We start from the raw sequence: 18878 nt of genomic DNA on the forward strand, positions 1-18878 counted from the left end.
CTTAAAATTAAAGTAATCAAACACTTAGAACATTTATCAAATCAATACAATTTGTATTTAACTTTTTTTCTAATGTCATGAAATGAGTGATTATCATAAAATTCTTTTTCAACTATGTTCTTACTTGTAAATAACTACATAAATAAATAAATGATAGAATGATCAATTTAATATTATACTTTGATCAATATTTGATAATAAATAGTATAAAAAAATAGATTAGATGCTTACATTATTGATAATAAATATATTATATATATATATATATATATATATATATATATATATATATATATATATTATTCGGAACTAACTTATTTTTTAATATAATATAAAATAAGATATTGTTTTTCTATTCTTATTTATATTTATTTATGGTTTATTATTACAGTTCGGTGGTACTATGAATATTGCACGCAATATAGTCTGAAATATTGTATATACTCTTATTATACGATTCGTCGTCGTTTTCGATAGCTGTATCCACTTTCATAACCACCATGATGATCGTAATCAATACTTGAACTATGAGTCTGTACGTAGCTATGATGAGGATGTTTCACTATTTCATAAGACGTTTTCTCATTATGCTCTGAAAGAAATATTAAATAAAATATAAAATAAAGGCTCATACGAAAAGAAATTAGAAATCTTATATTATAGAGACTTACCAAGAGCCTTATTCAAAATTGCTGCAGTTGCAATAGCTAAAGCAAATTTTGCAATTATTAAAGCTTTTCCCGCTAAAGCTGCTACAGCATGGATCATGATATAAAGCATGGTCGCTTTGGCTGCTCCGATCAAGTACATGAATAGCTTGCCATAACCTTTTTTCTTTTTCCGTCCTTTAGGAAAGTCAAATAAACAAATGAAGAATTATCAATTAAGATCTAGTTTTTTTATGTGTTTCGATTGTGATTGATTCATTATTTCGTTGCCTTTTAAGAAGTATATAAATTGTTACGATATAATTATTCACATAAAAAAGCCGTCTTAAAATATTTCCGTCTAGTATTTCCGAACAATACCTTTTTATTATTTAACAGAAACAAAATGTTTCACCTTCTTCCACTCCATTCCCATCAAGATATCTCGTGTCATTATTCATACTTTGCATTTTTCTCAGCTCCTGACCCTTGGGTGAACTATCGTTGCAAATTGAAACATCAAACTCGCTAAATTTCGACGCGGTTTTACAATTCACATCCTTTGAAAGTTTTCGATTGACCAATTCTGTTTGACACTTAACGATGAGAGCGCTGAAGGCGAGAAGATGAAGTGCGAGGAAAACTTGCCGAAGCATGTTTGAATAGAACTGAGCGTTGACGGGCAAAGTCATTTTTATAGAGGAAGCAAACGTAATTAGTCTTGACCGGTGGTGCACGCTCGTGTTAGACGATACAGAGCGTGAATGCATCCTATGGTAAAATGCACGTAAAATTATTCCTTTGATTGCTTAGATAGTTATACTTCCGTATATTTTTTTTTCTAGTACTATCGATTCATGTTTTTCTTAGAAGAGATATCAGCTTGAAAGATTTACTGTTTAAATATACATCTAGCATTTTCAATTAAAAACATATAAATGAAAAAAGTTAACTTTCACAAAAGTATTTGATTGATTATATGTTTACAATTGATGTTAACTATTTTTTAGTTACGAAAGTGAAACATTTTGTATATTAGATCCGTGCATAGATTAACTGTATGTTATAAGGCGGTTTTAATAAACGAAAGATTATCTATTTATTCGCTTTATGTATTCATTTGATTCATATTATTATTCTCTTTTATTTAGCGGCAATTAACCTCGGATCTTTACTAACCATCATACAGGATTGTTATTATTAAAAAACAATAACGACTCTTTTATTGGTCAGTTTATTGTTTTCAGATAAATGAATATAAAGATCAAAAAGAGAATAATTTGGCGGACCTCAATCGGATCTCGAGTAGTTCAGCGACAGCTGCAGGAGAAATGATCGAGAAATACACGCAGACGTGTCGAATGTGATTCCTAAAGACGTACTCGAAAAACCGGAACAATCGCTTCTGACGATCAAGCTTTTTGTCGAGAACAACACAACTTCCGTCCTAACTTAGGTTAAATATGTACATATATGTAGTGGAAAGTAGAAAATAAGGACTAAAAAATCCAATATTCTACTTCGACGATCATTTTGTGTGCCACTGGGCCACGCAAATCTTTGACTTGTTTCTATCTTCATTTCGTGAGGGGTTACACAGCTTCCAAAGAATATATCTTTCCATTGATTTTCCTTTGAATGGTATAGAATACCATTGTTGCGTGTCATCGATCTTACGAAAGAATATTTCCAACCTGTTCTTTTTCTTTAAAATGCACGATTAATTCACATGGAAAATCTATTGCTCACAAAGATATTTAGATAGTAATCGTTTATTATTGACGATAAAGTATAGCTTGACTTGACGTTTACCTGCGTCAGTAGGAGGTTTATCGAGATCTTATAGGAATATCTTATGTTCAAAATTTTTTTATATATACGCATTTAACAGTAATAATCCTCGAATATTATTAAAATTCTTTAAAGTGTAGTAATATACTTTCATATAAAAATATAATTTCTTTTATATAAAAGAAATCAGGAATAAATGTCAGATTTCTAATCGTGTTGTAAGTGTTTTAAATAAAATTAACAAGTACCCATGACCATTGATCAGTTGAACTCTCGACTAGTTTATTATGTTATGCTTTTGAAATTACGCGTAAAATATATGTGCGTCGATAACGGTATATAGTGTAACTGCATTCATTGAAATTTTATCTATTGCATTTATCTTTTTGCATTTTCATAAACGAAATTCTAAAACATTCTTTCAAGAATGAACCATGTATAATTTTCTACGTATTTTGAGAAAGTGCGATTAATTCAAACGCTTTCGCGAAGCAGAGCGAATCTCGTTGACCGAGACTAGAAATATATTATATGAACATAAGTTTGCTCATGCACAATCGTTGCGTAGAATCAGTGATCCAATTTAAAAATACGAGAAAAATCTCTCCCTTATCTGAGATATCTTCTGAGAAAATCTCTTGACTTAGAAATCTTTTATTCTCGTTAAATCGAAATCATCTAATTGGTAAAAGTGTATACATTGCGCAAAGTCATGTACTTTATTTATAATTTTTTTTTTTAGTCATAAATCGATAACGAATTATAAGAATGAAATTCATGACTTTTTAAAAAAATTACGAATTGATTACAAATTATTGTAGTTCAAATATTCTCGAAAATTTTTTTTGAATTTTCGTCACAGAATACAAAAATTTGATAAAAGACGTAAATTAATTTGGTCATAGTATAAATCGTATATAGTATAGATTATCTAATTATCGCTATAAAAGTTGAATATTCAAGAGTACGACCTATATATCCTTTACGCGAAAGGAAAGTAGTTAAGTATAGGTCCATTCGAGAGAGTACTTGTTTTGTGTAATGCGAGAAGAATTCGTCATAAGATACTACGTAAAATCTATTCTTCGCGTCGCACAGTTCGTGAGAAGTTAACTGTGTGTATGGAATGTGGAACGGGAAATGCGTTAATACTGTTGAAACGTCGCTCGTGGTAATGCACAGCGCCGATTACATGGGATGTATAATCGCGAAGTAGGTAACTGCATCGAGGATGCATCTAGTTATATCGTGCGAGATGCGCTAACCTCGATTGACTGTGTCAACGATGTGTACATCTACAAAATATGAAATACAGAACATTGTGTTTACGCTTCATAGATCATTTTTTATATTAGATATTAAGAATGTGTATGAATACGAATAGAAAAAGATAAATAACCTTTTTTCTTAAATTATTAACGATCCTCTATAATCTATGTGTCGTTTCATTTCATTCCTTAATGTTATGTGGTATAATTTAGGTTCGGATATATCCACGATTTTAAGTAATTCATAAGAAAATCTAGGTTTCTAGGAAAGATCGTCGCTTTTAATAGACCGAAATTGGCTGATATTATTTGGAATCGGCGATATGGCAAAGCATATCGATTACTAACACGGAAAAAAGAATCCAATGATCCAAAGAAGTAAAGTAGATCGTAGATGGAGCTCGTTCAAGCGAACGTCCCTGCTCCTGTAGAAAACTAAGGAGATAGGAAGGACGAGAGAGGCCTTCGCCGTGTATAGAAACCTTCGCGTAGTATTCCAATCGGAAGATCAGTAAGGTCATCGTGCCAAGCACGTACCAATAAAGACTTGGAATCTTCATGGAGATCCCTTCTCTTTACTAGACTTATCCCACCTACCCCAATACTCTGTCTCGTTTTAGAGTTTCGATTGGTCTACTATAGTATGTTTATGTGGTTGAGCGAATCGGAAGATGAGGAGATGAGTAGAGAAGAGAAGAACAGAGAAAACTTAAGAAACAGTGGAGGAATTGAATGCAATGGAGGAAGATGCCTCGATGCTCTCTCGAGTGGGTCTCTGTGTCAAGAAGGGTCACATGCGACTATTTCTTCCCCTCTCCTGTAGCCTTGCAGATACTCAACACGTGATTCGTGCGAGAGAAGGATGGTAAACGGTCTGGCGAAAAGAGGTTGGTCGAAAGAAAGAGGAGGACAGAAACATTGAGGAAGATAGATCGTGTCGTTGGTGATGTTCGCGAAATCGCACATAGGAGCTCTCACCCCCTTTTGCCGAGGATGCCATCTGCTTGGTATATATCGACCGGGGCCACTAATCCTGTCGACAGTTCTCTCTGATCGAGGATATGTCGATACGTGGATATTCAGCTAGCTCATATCTTTATTATTCATAATACTTCATAACACATTTACCGTTCGCTCTACTTGTGATTTTTACATTCCGGAAGGTGACAAAGCTCGTGAGATTTTTTTGATCCGGATACAATTAACGAAAAAATAGTTTTGAAATCGACACGCAGGCGAGCAAGATGGATTTCTTCAAGTGGACTCTCGGAATTTTTGCTCTCAGTACTATGATTGTCGTCAATTTGGCGAACGAAGAGTTCAGTTTCTTCAATAAAGGATACCGTGTTCTTTACCGAGTTTATGAAGAATGCCAACAGCGTAACGTGGCTGTGTCATCGTGCCTAAAGAAAAAGGCTATATCTTTCCTCGATAGACTTGGTCGTATCGATAGTCTACCAATAGGAGAGAATTTAGAACTTATCAAAGTTGCTTCTTCGGCGGAAAACGAATCAAAGAGCTCGACAATCGATCTGGAAAGCTTAGGTCGCAATAGTGGTGTTTCCAAGGATGAGATACTCAATGATATTCTTTTGGATAGAATCGCAACTCTGTTAAATGGATTCAATGTGCAAATTCGTCTTCCAAAGACCAATTTTGGTGAACTGAAACGTAGCATCGAGGAAGGACGTGGTAAGATGAAGAAGATGATGGGAATGATGATGATGGGTATAGCCATGAAAATGGCTGCTCTGGTACCGATTGCCATGGGCGTTCTTTTCCTTCTCGCTGGTAAAGCTCTTATCATCAGCAAGATAGCTCTGGTACTGTCGTTGATAATCGGTCTGAAAAAGCTGCTTAGTCAGAAGCAGAGTCACGATTCTCACGGTGGATGGCAGCAAAGTGGCGGTGGATGGGACAGGAGTTTGAAGGAAGTGACCGCCGTCACGGAAGCCGACAGGCAGTACGCTCACAATCTGGCATACAGCGCGAGAGTACAACATTGATGGATAGCCGAGAAGGAAAGAGAGAAAGAAAGAAAAAGAAAGAGAAAGAGAGAGGGAGAGAGAGAGAGAGAGAGTAAGAAAGAGAAAGAACAGTTGAAAGAGGATGACAAGAATTCTGCAAGGAAATTATCTTGGAATTCTAATCTGTTAATGTAATTCTTTGTGTAATTCTTTTGGAGGAAAGATTCTTCAAAGATTCTTGCAAAATATTCTTTTAAGATTTTGACTATGACGAACGACGTGACTCAAGACTGAATTGTGTAGAAAATGATATCGCGATTATTTTAATCAAGTGTCCACGTTTTTCCTGTAAAAGTCCATTATACCGTTTGGATTTCTTTGGTAATTCTATTAAAACGACTTCATTCCTATCGACCTTAAACGCTTTTTGATGTTGACAAGTTTTTATGTTATCAAGAGAGTTATAAAAAGAAGAATTCGAATTCGGAAGAATGTTAATATTATTCGACAGCATATCAAAATATCTTAATTAACGAGCGAGAAATGGTTTTCGCGTGATAATACTTATTGATCCAACGAAATGCCGATAGGATAACGGATACTGTATTTCGTGCACGCTAGATCATAACGGGATCGATTCGAGTTAGTTTAATAATCTCGCTACTTTCTTTTTCGTGTAATCGCTGAATTTCGTGATGAATATTTACGAATATCCATTATGAAATACTCTTATTATAAAAAACTTATATTTATTATTTATTATACTATATAATATCTATTTAGAACTCCGTCTGAATAATATGACATGAGTCCTAGAATCAAAAATTTTCTAAACGATGACTCGTTAATTTTAACAACACTCTCGTAAGTCTGGCATAGTTTAATATTTAACTAATTTAAGTTTGATGCGTGTAACTATTAATGAATAATGAAGTAATAAAACATAATTGTATTAAAATGAACCTTGGTAATTTTTAATATTTCCCATTGCACGTTATTAATTATAAGAGTAATCAAAAATAAAGATAAATTTGTTGGTTCAACGAACGAACTTGGTAATCTCTTAAAATTTATTGCAGAAGTTCGTAACATGTTAGAAGAACCAACAAAATCTTGGTCCCAAAAATAGATTGAACTCATTGTTAACCCGAAATTAACGATGAAGAAATATGATTGGTTACATGAAAATTTTTAATATCAAGGATACGAGTAATCATATATCACCCGTTTTGATTGAATGAATCCATTCGTCCTTTTGATTTCTTTTTTCTTATTTCCATGAGCACAGAACATTTTTAAACAGGTTTTGATGATATTTTCATTCTATCATCGATGACGCATGTACATACGTAGATTTTAGTGGCCCTTCAGACTTAAGACAGCAGCAAAAAGAGAGAAGAAGAATCCCACGAGTAGTGCTTTACCGATTAGTAAGATCAAACCACCTAACATTGTTGGTATCAATGCTATAAACTTCATTTTGTATGCCAATAGCAGTGCCATCAAGGCTCGATGTCTTCTGCGACGTTTCTTTCTTTTCGGTCGACCTAAAAATCATTTTCAATGTAAAATAACACACAGTCAATTTTTTAATTAATGAAAAATTAAATTGACTTTTAGTTAAATTGTATAACGTGATTATAAAACAAATTACCTCGTAGTTCGTTGTTAATTTTTCCATTAACCGTTTTTATTTTAGCATTTTGTTTTTGATCCTTTTTCGAATGTTCCTGATTGAGACGATTTAAAAGAAAAATTCCATGCGTGTCAATTTTGTTGTTATCTTTAACAATCTTGGTAGCATCTAGAATACGCATCTCAGAGCATTCTTTTTTCTGTTTGTTTGTTTCTTCATTCAACGATTCAATCGACTCAACGTTTTGTAATGCCCGAACGATATAACAAAAGATTGCCAACAACAGAAACCCAACTAGATTCGCTTTCGTTTTCATTTTTTTCTCTTTCTCTCTCTCTCTCGCTCTTTCTCTCTCTCTCTCTCTCTCTCTCTCTCTCTCTCTCTCTCTCTCTCTCTCTCTCTCTCTCTGTTCGTCAACGTCACTGCATCACTAGATCTTCAACAGTCTTCTTTCATAAGACGATCTCGCAACTTGTCCGATCATGTCACCGACGAAACACATTCGAATACTTTTTCTTCTACAATCTTTTTTCGACGTTTCAATCTTCTTTCGTTGTCCTTCATTCATTCAACGTTTTACACGTTTGTTTTGAATGGATGAATTTTGCGATTTAAAGATCGGGAGAACGTACGGTCTAACGAACGAACAAGAACTAACCGAACCGTTCTTGATGACGAGCCAAGAAGACAGGGGCGGTGAGGGGACTAGGAGCATGTCGAGCACGCTTCAGTTGCCGAGAAGATCGACAGTCCGTAAAAAATGAGTAGCGAGGGAAGAGCGACGAGCGGGCAATACATGCGTATGTTAACCACTATAATCTAGATAGTCAGAGTCGATGTATATATGTATTGAATTAAATTCTTGTATGCATGTATGCTTCCATAGTATATGATGTATCTATGTTTGCGTTTTGTAGAACTTCTCTGTGCGTTTATTTATATGTGTGCATTGAGAGGCGGAGGATAATGATGTGTACCACGACGTCTAAACTACCTTCCTTGTTCCCCTCCTCACTAGAATGCTCTTCGTAAATTTATAGTCAACCTATTCCTTCGTAAAGTATAAATATCTGGTACTATTTATGAACTGATGCTTATAGTTTGATTTACTTGGTGAGTTGATGAAGTTGAGTAGTTGGATGACATCGATTGTTTCTTTCACTGAATTGTGGCTTATGTTTCTAGCGTTTCAATTGATTCGTGACGATGTTATATTTAAATTTCAGGTAGATAGATATTTGATAAGTTGCTTCGAGCATATCATTTGTCCAATTATCTGTTTTACATTTTTTTTTATATTTGCACTTGATACAAATAATTAAGTGTAATTTTCGTCGCAAAGTATCCCAACGTTCTTCTGTTTTATCGTAAAATGAAGCCTAAATTCTGATATTGCATACCTACATGTATAAAACTCGTGGAAAACATATTCTTCTTCAACTCTTACCGAGAGGAAAGAAATTCAGAATCGGTGGCGAATGTCATCGAATTAATCGAATCTTTCGTGTATGAAGCGAATAACCTAGATATCGGTAGTTTTATTCACGTGCCACCCTGAAGGCATTACGTTTGTTTGTCGAGGAAATGCCAGGTAATTTCACTCTTTCTCGGCGTATCTAGATTTGAGATAATTGTCTTCAGAGTTTGGGAAAATGTATTGAACATTGAATAAAAAATAGAATACCGAAAAAAGAAAGAAAAAACATACTTAGATAGTACTAATTTTGAATGATAATAATTGAATGACAATAATAATGATATTCGAGAGTTATACTTAATGAATTCGTAGAATAATACATACAGTTATAATGACAGGATAAATCAGAGGCTAGACATTTCTGGTAAAGTCAAATTACGTAGATCTCTGTTAGGATCAATAACGGAATTGAATTAATTCGACCGTTTCGATTCAGTATCTAACGTGCTAAATTCGTTTTAAATTAAAACGCATGTGCCAACGTCGTCTTACTTGATCAAAGACTGTGACCAATCTTATCAATGCAAGAATTTATCATTCCTAGCCGTTATCAATAGATTAAAGGACACGAAAGCTTCGAGTAAGAGAAAACTATCTCAAATACGTCCTTACGTAAAGATCGTAGTCAAAACGTAATCTATGTTTCGTTTTTTCATTTAACTTTCTTTACAGTATCAATTATTAAAGACAGCTGATTCGACGGCAGATATGATAAGAAGATGATCTCAGGTAATTGAACGTTTCGCGGCGTGGAGTTTCAATCGTAAACAGACCGCTGATCGGCTGAAATATTCGATACACGATCTAACTCGAGTGTGAAACGAAGTGGATCGACGAAATAGCATTTTCCCAAGATGACGTCTCTTACGATGATGATGGTGATGATGATGAGGATTCATTCGTTCGTTCACTCGATCCTGACTGTGATCTACTTGCCCTGGTTTTAATATTCGGAGGAAGATGTTTAGTCCAATGATTGGACAGACTGTGATTGGATGGCGGATCTTTCGTCACGCGTCGGTACCAACTTCGTGAACTCCTTCTTGGGTCTTTTCGCTGGTACCCTATATAAACTAATGCTTTGGCTGAACGTGACTATCAGTTGACATCTTATTTTCGAACCAGTTACCGGAGACGTTGCGTTGGTAACCCTAAGGAAAGGGTTTCGGGTTGAGCTGGATCTCGAAAATGTACATCTATGTGCTGTTGATTTTTCTACCCTTGTTCGTTAGCACGGAAATAGTACAGGAAACGCAGGAACGAGCTATATTGAAGACTTTCAGTGGAATCGGAAATAATTCTTGGATGGCTGATCGGATTTTGAATGTTGTCGAGACATTTATTCCTTATTCAAGATTGTGTAATACCATGAAGAATCTTGAGGAAGGTACAAACAATTTGACTGTCCCAGATTTTACTATGTGAATTTAAATTTTGTATTAAACTTTTCTTTATAAGTTAGTGTTAGATAAAATAAAAACTAAAATTAGGAATAAGAGTAAACGATGCGTGAACATATGTCCGTCAATTTTATGATTTTATCGGTATCGAGGAAGCGTGAAATTACTATTACGCTTTTTATTGTTTTGATGTTTATCGCAATATAATACCTTAAACCGTTTACGGTACTCGACTTCCTGGTACAAAAAAACATAAATACTTTCTATTCGAGTTGATTTAATTAAATTGCTCGTCGCAGTCGGTATGACTAACGAGGAACATAATTTGGATCGTCTGCTTTTAATTATTTTTCTAAATGTTGCAGCTCGGAAAAAAAAGAAATACAAGTTAAACAAATACGTGGTACCATTGATCGTCGGATTCCTCTTGATAAAGTCGATCCTCTTGCCGATCGCGTTGAAGGCTCTCGCTGTTTTGAGTGGCAAAGCCGTTGTTCTAAGTCTGATGAGTCTCATTCTTGCTGCCATCGTAGGTCTCAAGAAAGTTGCGCAAAGTTCATCTAGCAATAGTTATGATGTCGTCAATATACCGTCGAGCAAATACAGGCGTAAAGATGCTTACGACGTGGTGGATGATTTTGAAGAGGAAGAACCTTATAGATTTTACAGAGAATATCGTAAGAAGAAGTAAAAGCATAAATGACACTTTCCCGAATTGTTTATTCACTTTTCCTTTGTCCCAATTATATCATGCAAAGGACGTTAATAAACAAATTACGCGCGTTCATACTAATGCGGAATAATTTGTATAATTGTATTAATTTTGTATAATTATGTTACTCTTTCGTAGCTCTTAAATTTAAGAAGATATTAATTTGCACATAGTTTTTTGTAAATAGTTACTAAGTATTTTTATAATTCAGAAAGCTGTTTTATAAAGAGAATAATACAGTTTTTGCTCGATACTAAACGTGTTAATGATTAAGAACAAGTTTTTGTAAAGCATCTATGAAAGAAATGCCTTTAACGAAGTGTAAATTATTTATATACATAAATTGTCGATGTTTTAAAATCTTTGAAAAATAAGAAAAAAATATGTTAAAATTACTTATTAACAATAGATTATTATAAGAATATGTCATTGTTAAAATAATAAACATTCTTCCTATTGTTATTATTTCTATATAATCTTTTTAAAAGCTCATTTGTTCTTTTCTTATATCAATCTTATGTATAATGTATTATTTAGACTAAACGAAATATTAACACTTTACCGACCGCTAGCGGTTCAACAGCATGCGCACGTCCAACCGGCCGCTCAGCCGCAGATTCTCCCTGGCGCCGGCTGTTTTTCGGTCTAGATCATCGCACGAGAGTATCTGTGCGTTTTGTATGCTCAGATAAAATTGTCCGCTTTCTGTTATTATAGGATAATTAGATTTAATAAAATGTTTTATTTTCAAGATGATATCGAAGATATTGAAGATATCGAAACAAAAAGTCGATTAATAGGCTATCGGTCGGTAAAGTATTAAAAGAGCATGAGAGAGATCATCTAAATCATCTAAAAAGAATAACAGATAGTAAAAAAGAATAGAAAAAATACAACCGAACATAGGAAGGAACACCTAGGAAAAAATAAAGATATGCTAGGGATATAAGACGCATTTGTCAGGTCATTGGCCCTGTTCTTCTATATCCTCTAACATCAAACAAGAAATCTTCTATTTCGTTGATTATTAAACAAGATATAAGCTTTGCGCTACATATTTAGAAATATTTTGTAACAGCGAACGTATTAAACGTCTTTAAAGAACAAAGATGAATCAACAAAAATATTCGCCATCCATAGTAAAACGAAACTTTCACCATTTAGAGTACACTTTCCTTTTCTTGTTCTACGAAGTGGCACTCATCATTTTTTGAACTTTATTTTCGGAAGTCTGAATGACACTTATGTGTGATTGATCGCGATGAATCAGATCTTTTGAATCTCTTTTGATATCTATTGTAATTGGAAGTCAAGTGAAGATTTATAATGTAACCCAGAAAGGTCAGTCGCGTGAAATTTTTCGATACTTACAAAACGAGATACCGTTAAATGAAAGAGGAAGAAAGAGAGAGAGAGAGAGGAGAGAGAGAGGACGAGGACAAAACTCTCACGATTCATAAGCGTACTGTTAAATATTTAAAGAGGCCCATCGAACGTTGAGTACAATGGAGTCCATCCGCGAATATGGTGTCTTTCGTTTTCAAGCTGGTTGTTATTCGAAAAATGACCCAGATGCAAGGCTGCTTACTTTTACGTTTGTGGCGCTTATAAATAATCACGTATTTGTTCACAAATTTCCTCCGACGAAACTAAATGCATTGTGTTGTCGTCGGTCAGTCGGTTGCCAATCTAATTTATCATGAAACAAATAGATTCTTTGTTTTCATAAGTTATAACAAATTTGAAAAATATGTAAATCTGTTAGTACGTTATAAAAGTTAAATCTTCATATTATTGTTCATGATTTTATAAACATAGATACATATTTCTATTCTATCTATAATGTCCATCGAAATATTATAAATTACTTACCGAAAAATAACAAGGAAGAAAAAACCATAAAAGATGAACTTGGAATTTCATATCATATTACATGCATTATATAAGAAATCTCATCGAAGACGTAACACGTAGGTCCACACGTTTCCATCGAGCATGTCTTTGGGTCAAGGTGAACGACTTTGTGCACGTGGACGCAACTAGATGCAAGGGTTCGAAGTCTTCTAACTAAACTATTGAAAATAGGTTACGAAATAGGCATAAAAATAAACTGTGGAATTCTATGAAAGATCGAAGACCTCATAGTAGATACGAGCTTTTTCTATTTACGTGTCCTTTACATTTTCCTCTCTTGAAACAGAATATCGTTTTTGATGAGCTGCCAGAAATGTGGTCGTGTAGTTTCTACGAAGAAACTCTTACAATGCAAATATAGTTACGAGCGACCTGTCCCATCCGGTAGAATTTATGAATCTCTCTTTGTTCGTGCTTTTTCCTGTCAAATGATCAGTTTGTTTAAGATCGTTGTAATATCCCCAGATAATTATTTGAGATGATTTATCGATCTTTAAACTTTCTTTTCCTATTTATTTCACCTTTTTAAATAATTAAATTCAAAAAATGCGTATTTGTTAAATCTAACTTTTCAATGTATAGGTATATATCTACATTTTTATTCTTTTCATTTTACTTCATTTACCTTTATGAGGATATTATGGTTGACTGGTAACAATTAAAAGGGCATCAGATCCTGAAATTACAAAAAGGATCCCAGGACGATGATAGAATCCCTAATCCGAGCATATAAGAAGTATGTCTCCCCTACTGACCTAAATAGCGATGTACCCAAGAAAAACCACTGAGAGTGAGCTCTTCTTCGACGAAGGAGCAACAACTAGGCATGATAAGGTACGTTGACGCCACGGAGGAGGTGCCGAGCATTTGTTTAAAAAATTATCGAGGAAAGTTCAGACAAGGAAGTGGCATCTCCACCAACATCCCATTTAAGTGTATACTAATGCTATGATGAGTTCGCGCGAGCACTTGAAGCTACGTGTTGTCATCATCGTTATACGCTTCGACGTATGTTAGGTGGGGGAATATTGGGGGATCCTCCCTCTAGAATACACGCCTATAAAGATCGAAGCTACGGAGGACCAGATCACACTTTGCTTCGAAAATTTTCCAAAGGAAGATCTTCGCTTTGTAGTCAGTGTTTCTCGTGTTTTTTTAGAGTGAATCCGAAAGTTGGAAACCAAATAAAGAAAAGATGAACAAATTACTGATCTTGGGATTCCTTGTTAATGCTGCAATGGCGGTACCAACTTCGGAGGTTCTGCAAAACAGAGAGCTCGACTGTTTGGAGCATGAGAATGAATTATTTAGTTGTATCTTCGTTAAAGCTGTCACCACATTGGACAGAGCTGCTAGGTCCAATGATATTCAACTGATCGATAGTGTAGTCTTCGTACGAGATAAACCGAGTAAGTTTTTTCTACTGCCAAGTCAATTTTTAAACGAGACATTTTAATTAACATTCTTCTTTGTAGTGGAACGTACCGCGAAGAATCTTAAGACTGAATTAGATGTGATGAACGAACTACCAAAGGATACCTCTGATAGGGCTTTCAAACTCGTCAGCATGCTCTTCGACTCGGCCATGTCCTTTATGAAGAGTCATAGCTTGAAGATCAGCATGCCAGAAGAATTCAGTTCTCGTGCACTAACCGAAGGTACTCAAATCATTTAGCGCTTATAGAAACGGAACAAGTACAGTCGTTTTCGATGATATAATCGTGATCTTCTTTGCGATTGCTTCGTTGACGTCACGGATTTGCGGCGTCACAACTTACAAATACGGACGAATAAAATCCGCCTTTCACCTTCGTGATAACTATACACACCGAGTCTCAAGTCATTCCGGATAAACTTGTTCCCTCGAATAGCCATGCGATTCGCTTTTCATCTCAAATTGTGATGAATAATAAAAAACTTTTTTTTTTAAATGAACGAATTAATGTAAACGAGTTCGGATTTAAAACGACCGGTTGTAATTGATAATGAGACTAATAGACATTTGCTTTTAAATATGACTATCTTTTTATACAATATTTGATTTCAGCTCGTGGCAAAATCAAGAAAATCATCTTGCCTCTGATCGTCGCAGTTGGCTTAAAAATTTTCGCACTCGTTCCAATCCTTTTTGGAGGTTTGGGTCTGCTTGCGTTAAAGGCATATTTTGTTGGTAAAATAGCGCTCCTATTGGCAGGCATTCTCTTTTTCCAAAAAATATTTGGAAGTGGCAGCATGGCTAGTAATATTTTCGGAAAGTCACCATCACTTGGTGGCAATTGGTACGAGCCATCTACTCAAGGGTGGCCTTCTGCTGGAGCTGGAGTTCAACAAGGATATTATAGAAGGAGCTTGGACGACACTACTGGAAAAATCGATTCTCATTCTCTTGCCTACTCAGCCTACGAACCCATTACGAACGAATCTCAATAAACAACTTTCCATTCAATGAATTTTCCATTCGAAAATATTATCGAGAGATCGCTGGAGTATGATCATATACATATCTCTCATGATTTAAGTAGACCTCTTGTAGGTAATCTTATCCACCGATAATGACTGGTAGACTAATATTTATATATAATATTTAAAATAATTTGTATACTTCATGTAAATTATTTAAACTCTCAAATATAATACATTTTTTCTACTATATACGATTTATTCTTATTACCTACACGTTTTTCTCGTCCGATCAAGAAAAAAAAAAATTGGAAAGATGTCCAATCGAAAGAAACGCAAAGATGTCCGTTTTCAAAATTTACAGATATGTCAAGAACGATTTCTAGTTTGGAGAAATTATCAAGATGCATATCCTAATGTCATGCGTGAATACTGTGCATAGAAAACAAAGTACGTGATTAGTTTTATTATCAGTCGGCAGATCAGTCGGCAAAAGCTTAAAAGGTGATCTGGCTTCAATTGCAAGTCGATTTTCATGCGAACTGACAATGCGGTATATCGGCCTCATATGCGATTCGAATTGAACATGGACATACCTACGAGGTCATTTACTCCCCCACCTGTGAAATTCTCGCACCTTCCTTTTATCTTTCTCTTTTCTTCGTCGTTTTTTTCACTTGCTATCTTTACTTTTTCTTTCTTTCTCTCTGACACTTAATAAAACAAAATTTATCGAAACAAACTTTATATGATATTATCTCACAAATAGGTACAGAAATAATAATTTTTAATAAATCATTATTCAGCGTTGTAATAATACCTTTATCTATAGACGAGAGTATATTCATGATTTTGAAGCATAATTTATTCTCCAATATCTTCTTTAAAAGCATAATTAATTCTGAAATATTATCTCTAAAAGCATAATTTATTCCCGAATATCTCCAAATATTTTTAAGTAAATTTAATTTGAGAATAGTTTTATTCTAGTCAAATCTAGTTTATACAAGATTGAAAGATTATTGACAGTAAATTGAATGTCTAGAAAGTGTTTGCGAATAAAAGGAAAATTAGACTTCGCTATGTGGACGCACCCTACGTCACACGACGACCGTGCTCTGCACTTGCTTTGCGCTTGTTATTTGGAGAGAACATGAAATTAAAATTCTTCGCACCACGTTTCTTGCACGTTAGCTTGCCAAATGGTTCACTGTGGCCCCACCATTGATCGACGATAGATATATAAAAGAAAAAATAGACCTTGGGACAAACAGTTAAATTCGTTGCTTCATAGCTGTAATAACGTTCGATGACAATGAAGGCAAAAATTATCGTATTTCTGCAGCTGTTAGCGATCGTTGTCGGTAATCCTCAAAGGGTCTTGCAGGATGACGATAGCGTAGAACACATAGAAATGAGATTAGTGAGAGCTATGGACGCATTGAACGAGAAGGATAATATCAACATTTATGATAATATAATAACGCTACAGAAGGTAGCAGTTAAAGAGGATTCGATAGAGGCTAAGAAAAACGCTGATTCATTGGTGGATAGAATCGAGAAATTCTTGAAAACCAGAAAGATTCACATCAATTTTCCGAACGATGGATCTTCCGTAGATCTTTTTGGACGAGCTTTGGGACAAAAGAATGTTGATATCAAGCTTGAAAGTCTAGCTTATGGAGCTTCTGAAGGTGAATATCAAAATAATTAAGAATATAACTATTTTATCACTAATTTAAGATTATTGAATTTTATTATGAATATAAGGATATATTATGAATATATGAATATAAGGTTTATTAATGGATACAAAGACGAATGGCGAATGAAAAGTTTAATGATGAATAATTTTTAATTCGTGAAAATTGGAAATTTAATGTATAAACTTCAATAAGAAAAGAGATTTCGTGAAATATGTTAAATTTGTCTCGTTAATAAGATAAAACTTAAACTAATTTTCTTTTAACTGAATATCATTTAATTATGTACGAAAACTGCAATCTATTAGTTTATTACTAGTCTTCTCAAAATTTCTGCTTGAATTTTAATTAAATTAAAATGACAATCTTCCTAAAAAATGAGTAAAATGAAGTAACATTTACTAAAAGTATCGTTTTAAATGAAAGAGGAAATTACTATCTCGTAACATAAAATTTCATGTTCGAAGCTCGGTATTCCATTTGAATTTGAGACAATCTTCGACCGAGCAGAATCTTATAGTATTGCACCTTTCTAAGATTATGAACGAAAAACGTCCAATGAACGAAAAGTGAGACGCGAAGACTCGTACGGATTGGCTGCAAAAGTAGAACTTCCGGTGACTTCTTTTCTTATTGGTTCAAGAAAGGCAAACCGTTGATCATCTTTTCATTTGTTTCGAAAATCGAAAGCGTCAGGATGAGAAACTTTTTCTTTACATTCTTCGAACTTTTGAAATCGTGAGTGGGATTTTTGGAAAAAGAAAAGAATTTTGTATATCGACAGAAATTGTCAAAGGAAAGAGAAAGAGAGAAAAGAAAGCAAGGAACGCGTACGATCGTTAAATCGTGTGTAATGTGTGTCCTCTTTTTATTAAGTCGGTATCCGCGAGAACATAGAGAGGAGAAGGACACCCGAATAAAGTAGGACTTTACTTAGTAGGGACGTGAATGCAACGAGATTCCAGGTTTCTGGGACAACCGCCGCAGGAAGGCGATGACGGAGAGAGAGAGCTTTGAACGAGAGAAAGTAGATTCGATGATGAAAATCAATTAGACAGTCTTCCCCTCCACGTTGATGGATATACGTTTATTTTATATATACCTGTAAAAATAATAATTAAATAGCGATGCTAATTTAATGAACCGTGACAAATTTATATGAATTTTCGGTATTCCTGTACAAAATTTAAAAAAAACAAATTAAATTTTTTCTTTTCCAGCACGTACCAAATTGAAGAGAATGCTCCTGCCTATAATTCTAGCTATAAAGTTGAAGACATTAATTGTTTTGCCGATCGTTATCACTTTGATTGGATTAATTGGCATCAAGGGTCTTGGTGCCGGTCTAATGTCTCTTCTTCTTTCCGGAGCCATAGCTCTGAAGGCCCTTCTCACACCACCATCACCTCCCAGAGTTAGCTACGGAGTAGTAAAGCCCTACGACATTCATGAAAATTGGCATAGATCGCAGGAAGAGGTGAATCAGCCTTATAAAGGATGGACATCGGAATACAATGGCGAACAGTACCCCTATCAAGACACTCCTTAACAGATTTGCATCTTTGCTATAGCTTCGTCTCATCATTTCATTTATTTATTATGTCACTAAAAATACTCGCTTCTCCTGTTATTTTCTATAAAAAAAAAAAAACAGCTTCATTTTCCTACAACTTTGTTTTCTTCCATTATTTTTTTTACTTTCCATTTATACATATTACTTGCTAAGATATCGAAATATTCGTTAAAGGAGAAGCCGAAAATTCTCCTCCGAAAAAGGTTATCAAGGAGGAATATAAGTTCTCGTAAAAAAATGAGAAAGAAAAAAGAAATAGAGAAAAATATAGTATAGAAAAAAGAGAGAAGTGGAAGGAGACGTAAAAGCTTATAAGAAGGTTATCCAGTCAGTCAGACGAGAAGGCTAATAACCTAGATGGAAGGTCATGGACGGTGTGGTAGGGTTACA

At 34.5% G+C, this 18878-nt stretch overlaps 5 protein-coding genes across 9 annotated transcripts; 4 read left to right on the plus strand and 1 right to left on the minus strand.

Annotated features, from left to right (window-relative positions):
• Positions 1-379: 379 nt before the first annotated feature.
• LOC118442210 (uncharacterized) lies at positions 380-7968 on the minus strand. Of its 5 annotated transcripts, none has more exons than XM_035867559.2 (3): positions 1063-1411; positions 672-845; positions 380-592 (listed from the first exon to the last, which is right to left on the minus strand). In XM_035867559.2, the coding sequence occupies exons 1-3, from the start codon at positions 1337-1339 to the stop codon at positions 450-452; spliced, it is 594 nt and encodes a 197-aa protein (XP_035723452.1). In that variant the 5' UTR covers positions 1340-1411; the 3' UTR covers positions 380-449. The 5 variants fall into 5 exon arrangements, with proteins under 5 accessions (XP_035723452.1, XP_085511113.1, XP_085511112.1 ...); XM_085654987.1 differs by having other exon boundaries at positions 1029-1198; XM_085654984.1 differs by lacking the exons at positions 380-592; positions 1063-1411 and adding exons at positions 7023-7220; positions 7328-7968 and having other exon boundaries at positions 738-845.
• On the plus strand, positions 4666-6612 carry Osi12 (DUF1676 domain-containing protein Osi12). Its single transcript, XM_035867548.2, has one exon. It carries the CDS (start codon positions 4951-4953, stop codon positions 5710-5712), a length of 762 nt encoding a protein of 253 aa, XP_035723441.1. The 5' UTR covers positions 4666-4950; the 3' UTR covers positions 5713-6612.
• Positions 7969-7986: 18 nt separating the features above from the next.
• Osi13 (Protein) lies at positions 7987-11061 on the plus strand. Its single transcript, XM_085654988.1, has 3 exons — positions 7987-8109; positions 9459-10173; positions 10552-11061. Exons 2-3 carry the CDS (start codon positions 9975-9977, stop codon positions 10875-10877), a joined length of 525 nt encoding a protein of 174 aa, XP_085511114.1. The 5' UTR covers positions 7987-8109; positions 9459-9974; the 3' UTR covers positions 10878-11061.
• Positions 11062-13918: 2857 nt separating this feature from the next.
• Osi14 (DUF1676 domain-containing protein Osi14) lies at positions 13919-15371 on the plus strand. Its single transcript, XM_035873701.2, has 3 exons — positions 13919-14221; positions 14288-14470; positions 14860-15371. Exons 1-3 carry the CDS (start codon positions 14008-14010, stop codon positions 15240-15242), a joined length of 780 nt encoding a protein of 259 aa, XP_035729594.1. The 5' UTR covers positions 13919-14007; the 3' UTR covers positions 15243-15371.
• Positions 15372-16514: 1143 nt separating this feature from the next.
• Osi15 (DUF1676 domain-containing protein Osi15) lies at positions 16515-18464 on the plus strand. Its single transcript, XM_035873756.2, has 2 exons — positions 16515-16906; positions 18136-18464. Exons 1-2 carry the CDS (start codon positions 16522-16524, stop codon positions 18462-18464), a joined length of 714 nt encoding a protein of 237 aa, XP_035729649.2. The 5' UTR covers positions 16515-16521.
• Positions 18465-18878: the final 414 nt, after the last annotated feature.

Source organism: Vespa mandarinia, chromosome 2, assembly GCF_050613455.1.
Source record: "Vespa mandarinia isolate Hongniang chromosome 2, ASM5061345v1, whole genome shotgun sequence".
Lineage (NCBI taxonomy): Eukaryota > Metazoa > Arthropoda > Insecta > Hymenoptera > Vespidae > Vespa > Vespa mandarinia.

Excerpts from the sequence above, each read along its gene's own strand:
- LOC118442210 (XM_035867559.2), bottom strand. The coding sequence starts at position 1,339 with ATGACTTTGCCCGTCAACGCTCAGTTCTATTCAAACATGCTTCGGCAA. Across the intron at positions 846-1,062 it reads TGGGAATGGAGTGGAAGAAG|GACGGAAAAAGAAAAAAGGT; the intron begins GTGAAACATTTT and ends ACTTTCCTAAAG. Across the intron at positions 593-671 it reads AATTTTGAATAAGGCTCTTG|AGCATAATGAGAAAACGTCT; the intron begins GTAAGTCTCTAT and ends TATTTCTTTCAG.
- Osi12 (XM_035867548.2), top strand. The coding sequence starts at position 4,951 with ATGGATTTCTTCAAGTGGACTCTCGGAATTTTTGCTCTCAGTACTATG.
- Osi13 (XM_085654988.1), top strand. The coding sequence starts at position 9,975 with ATGTACATCTATGTGCTGTTGATTTTTCTACCCTTGTTCGTTAGCACG. Across the intron at positions 10,174-10,551 it reads CATGAAGAATCTTGAGGAAG|CTCGGAAAAAAAAGAAATAC; the intron begins GTACAAACAATT and ends TAAATGTTGCAG.
- Osi14 (XM_035873701.2), top strand. The coding sequence starts at position 14,008 with ATGAACAAATTACTGATCTTGGGATTCCTTGTTAATGCTGCAATGGCG. Across the intron at positions 14,222-14,287 it reads CTTCGTACGAGATAAACCGA|TGGAACGTACCGCGAAGAAT; the intron begins GTAAGTTTTTTC and ends TCTTCTTTGTAG. Across the intron at positions 14,471-14,859 it reads TTCTCGTGCACTAACCGAAG|CTCGTGGCAAAATCAAGAAA; the intron begins GTACTCAAATCA and ends ATTTGATTTCAG.
- Osi15 (XM_035873756.2), top strand. The coding sequence starts at position 16,522 with ATGACAATGAAGGCAAAAATTATCGTATTTCTGCAGCTGTTAGCGATC. Across the intron at positions 16,907-18,135 it reads AGCTTATGGAGCTTCTGAAG|CACGTACCAAATTGAAGAGA; the intron begins GTGAATATCAAA and ends TTTCTTTTCCAG.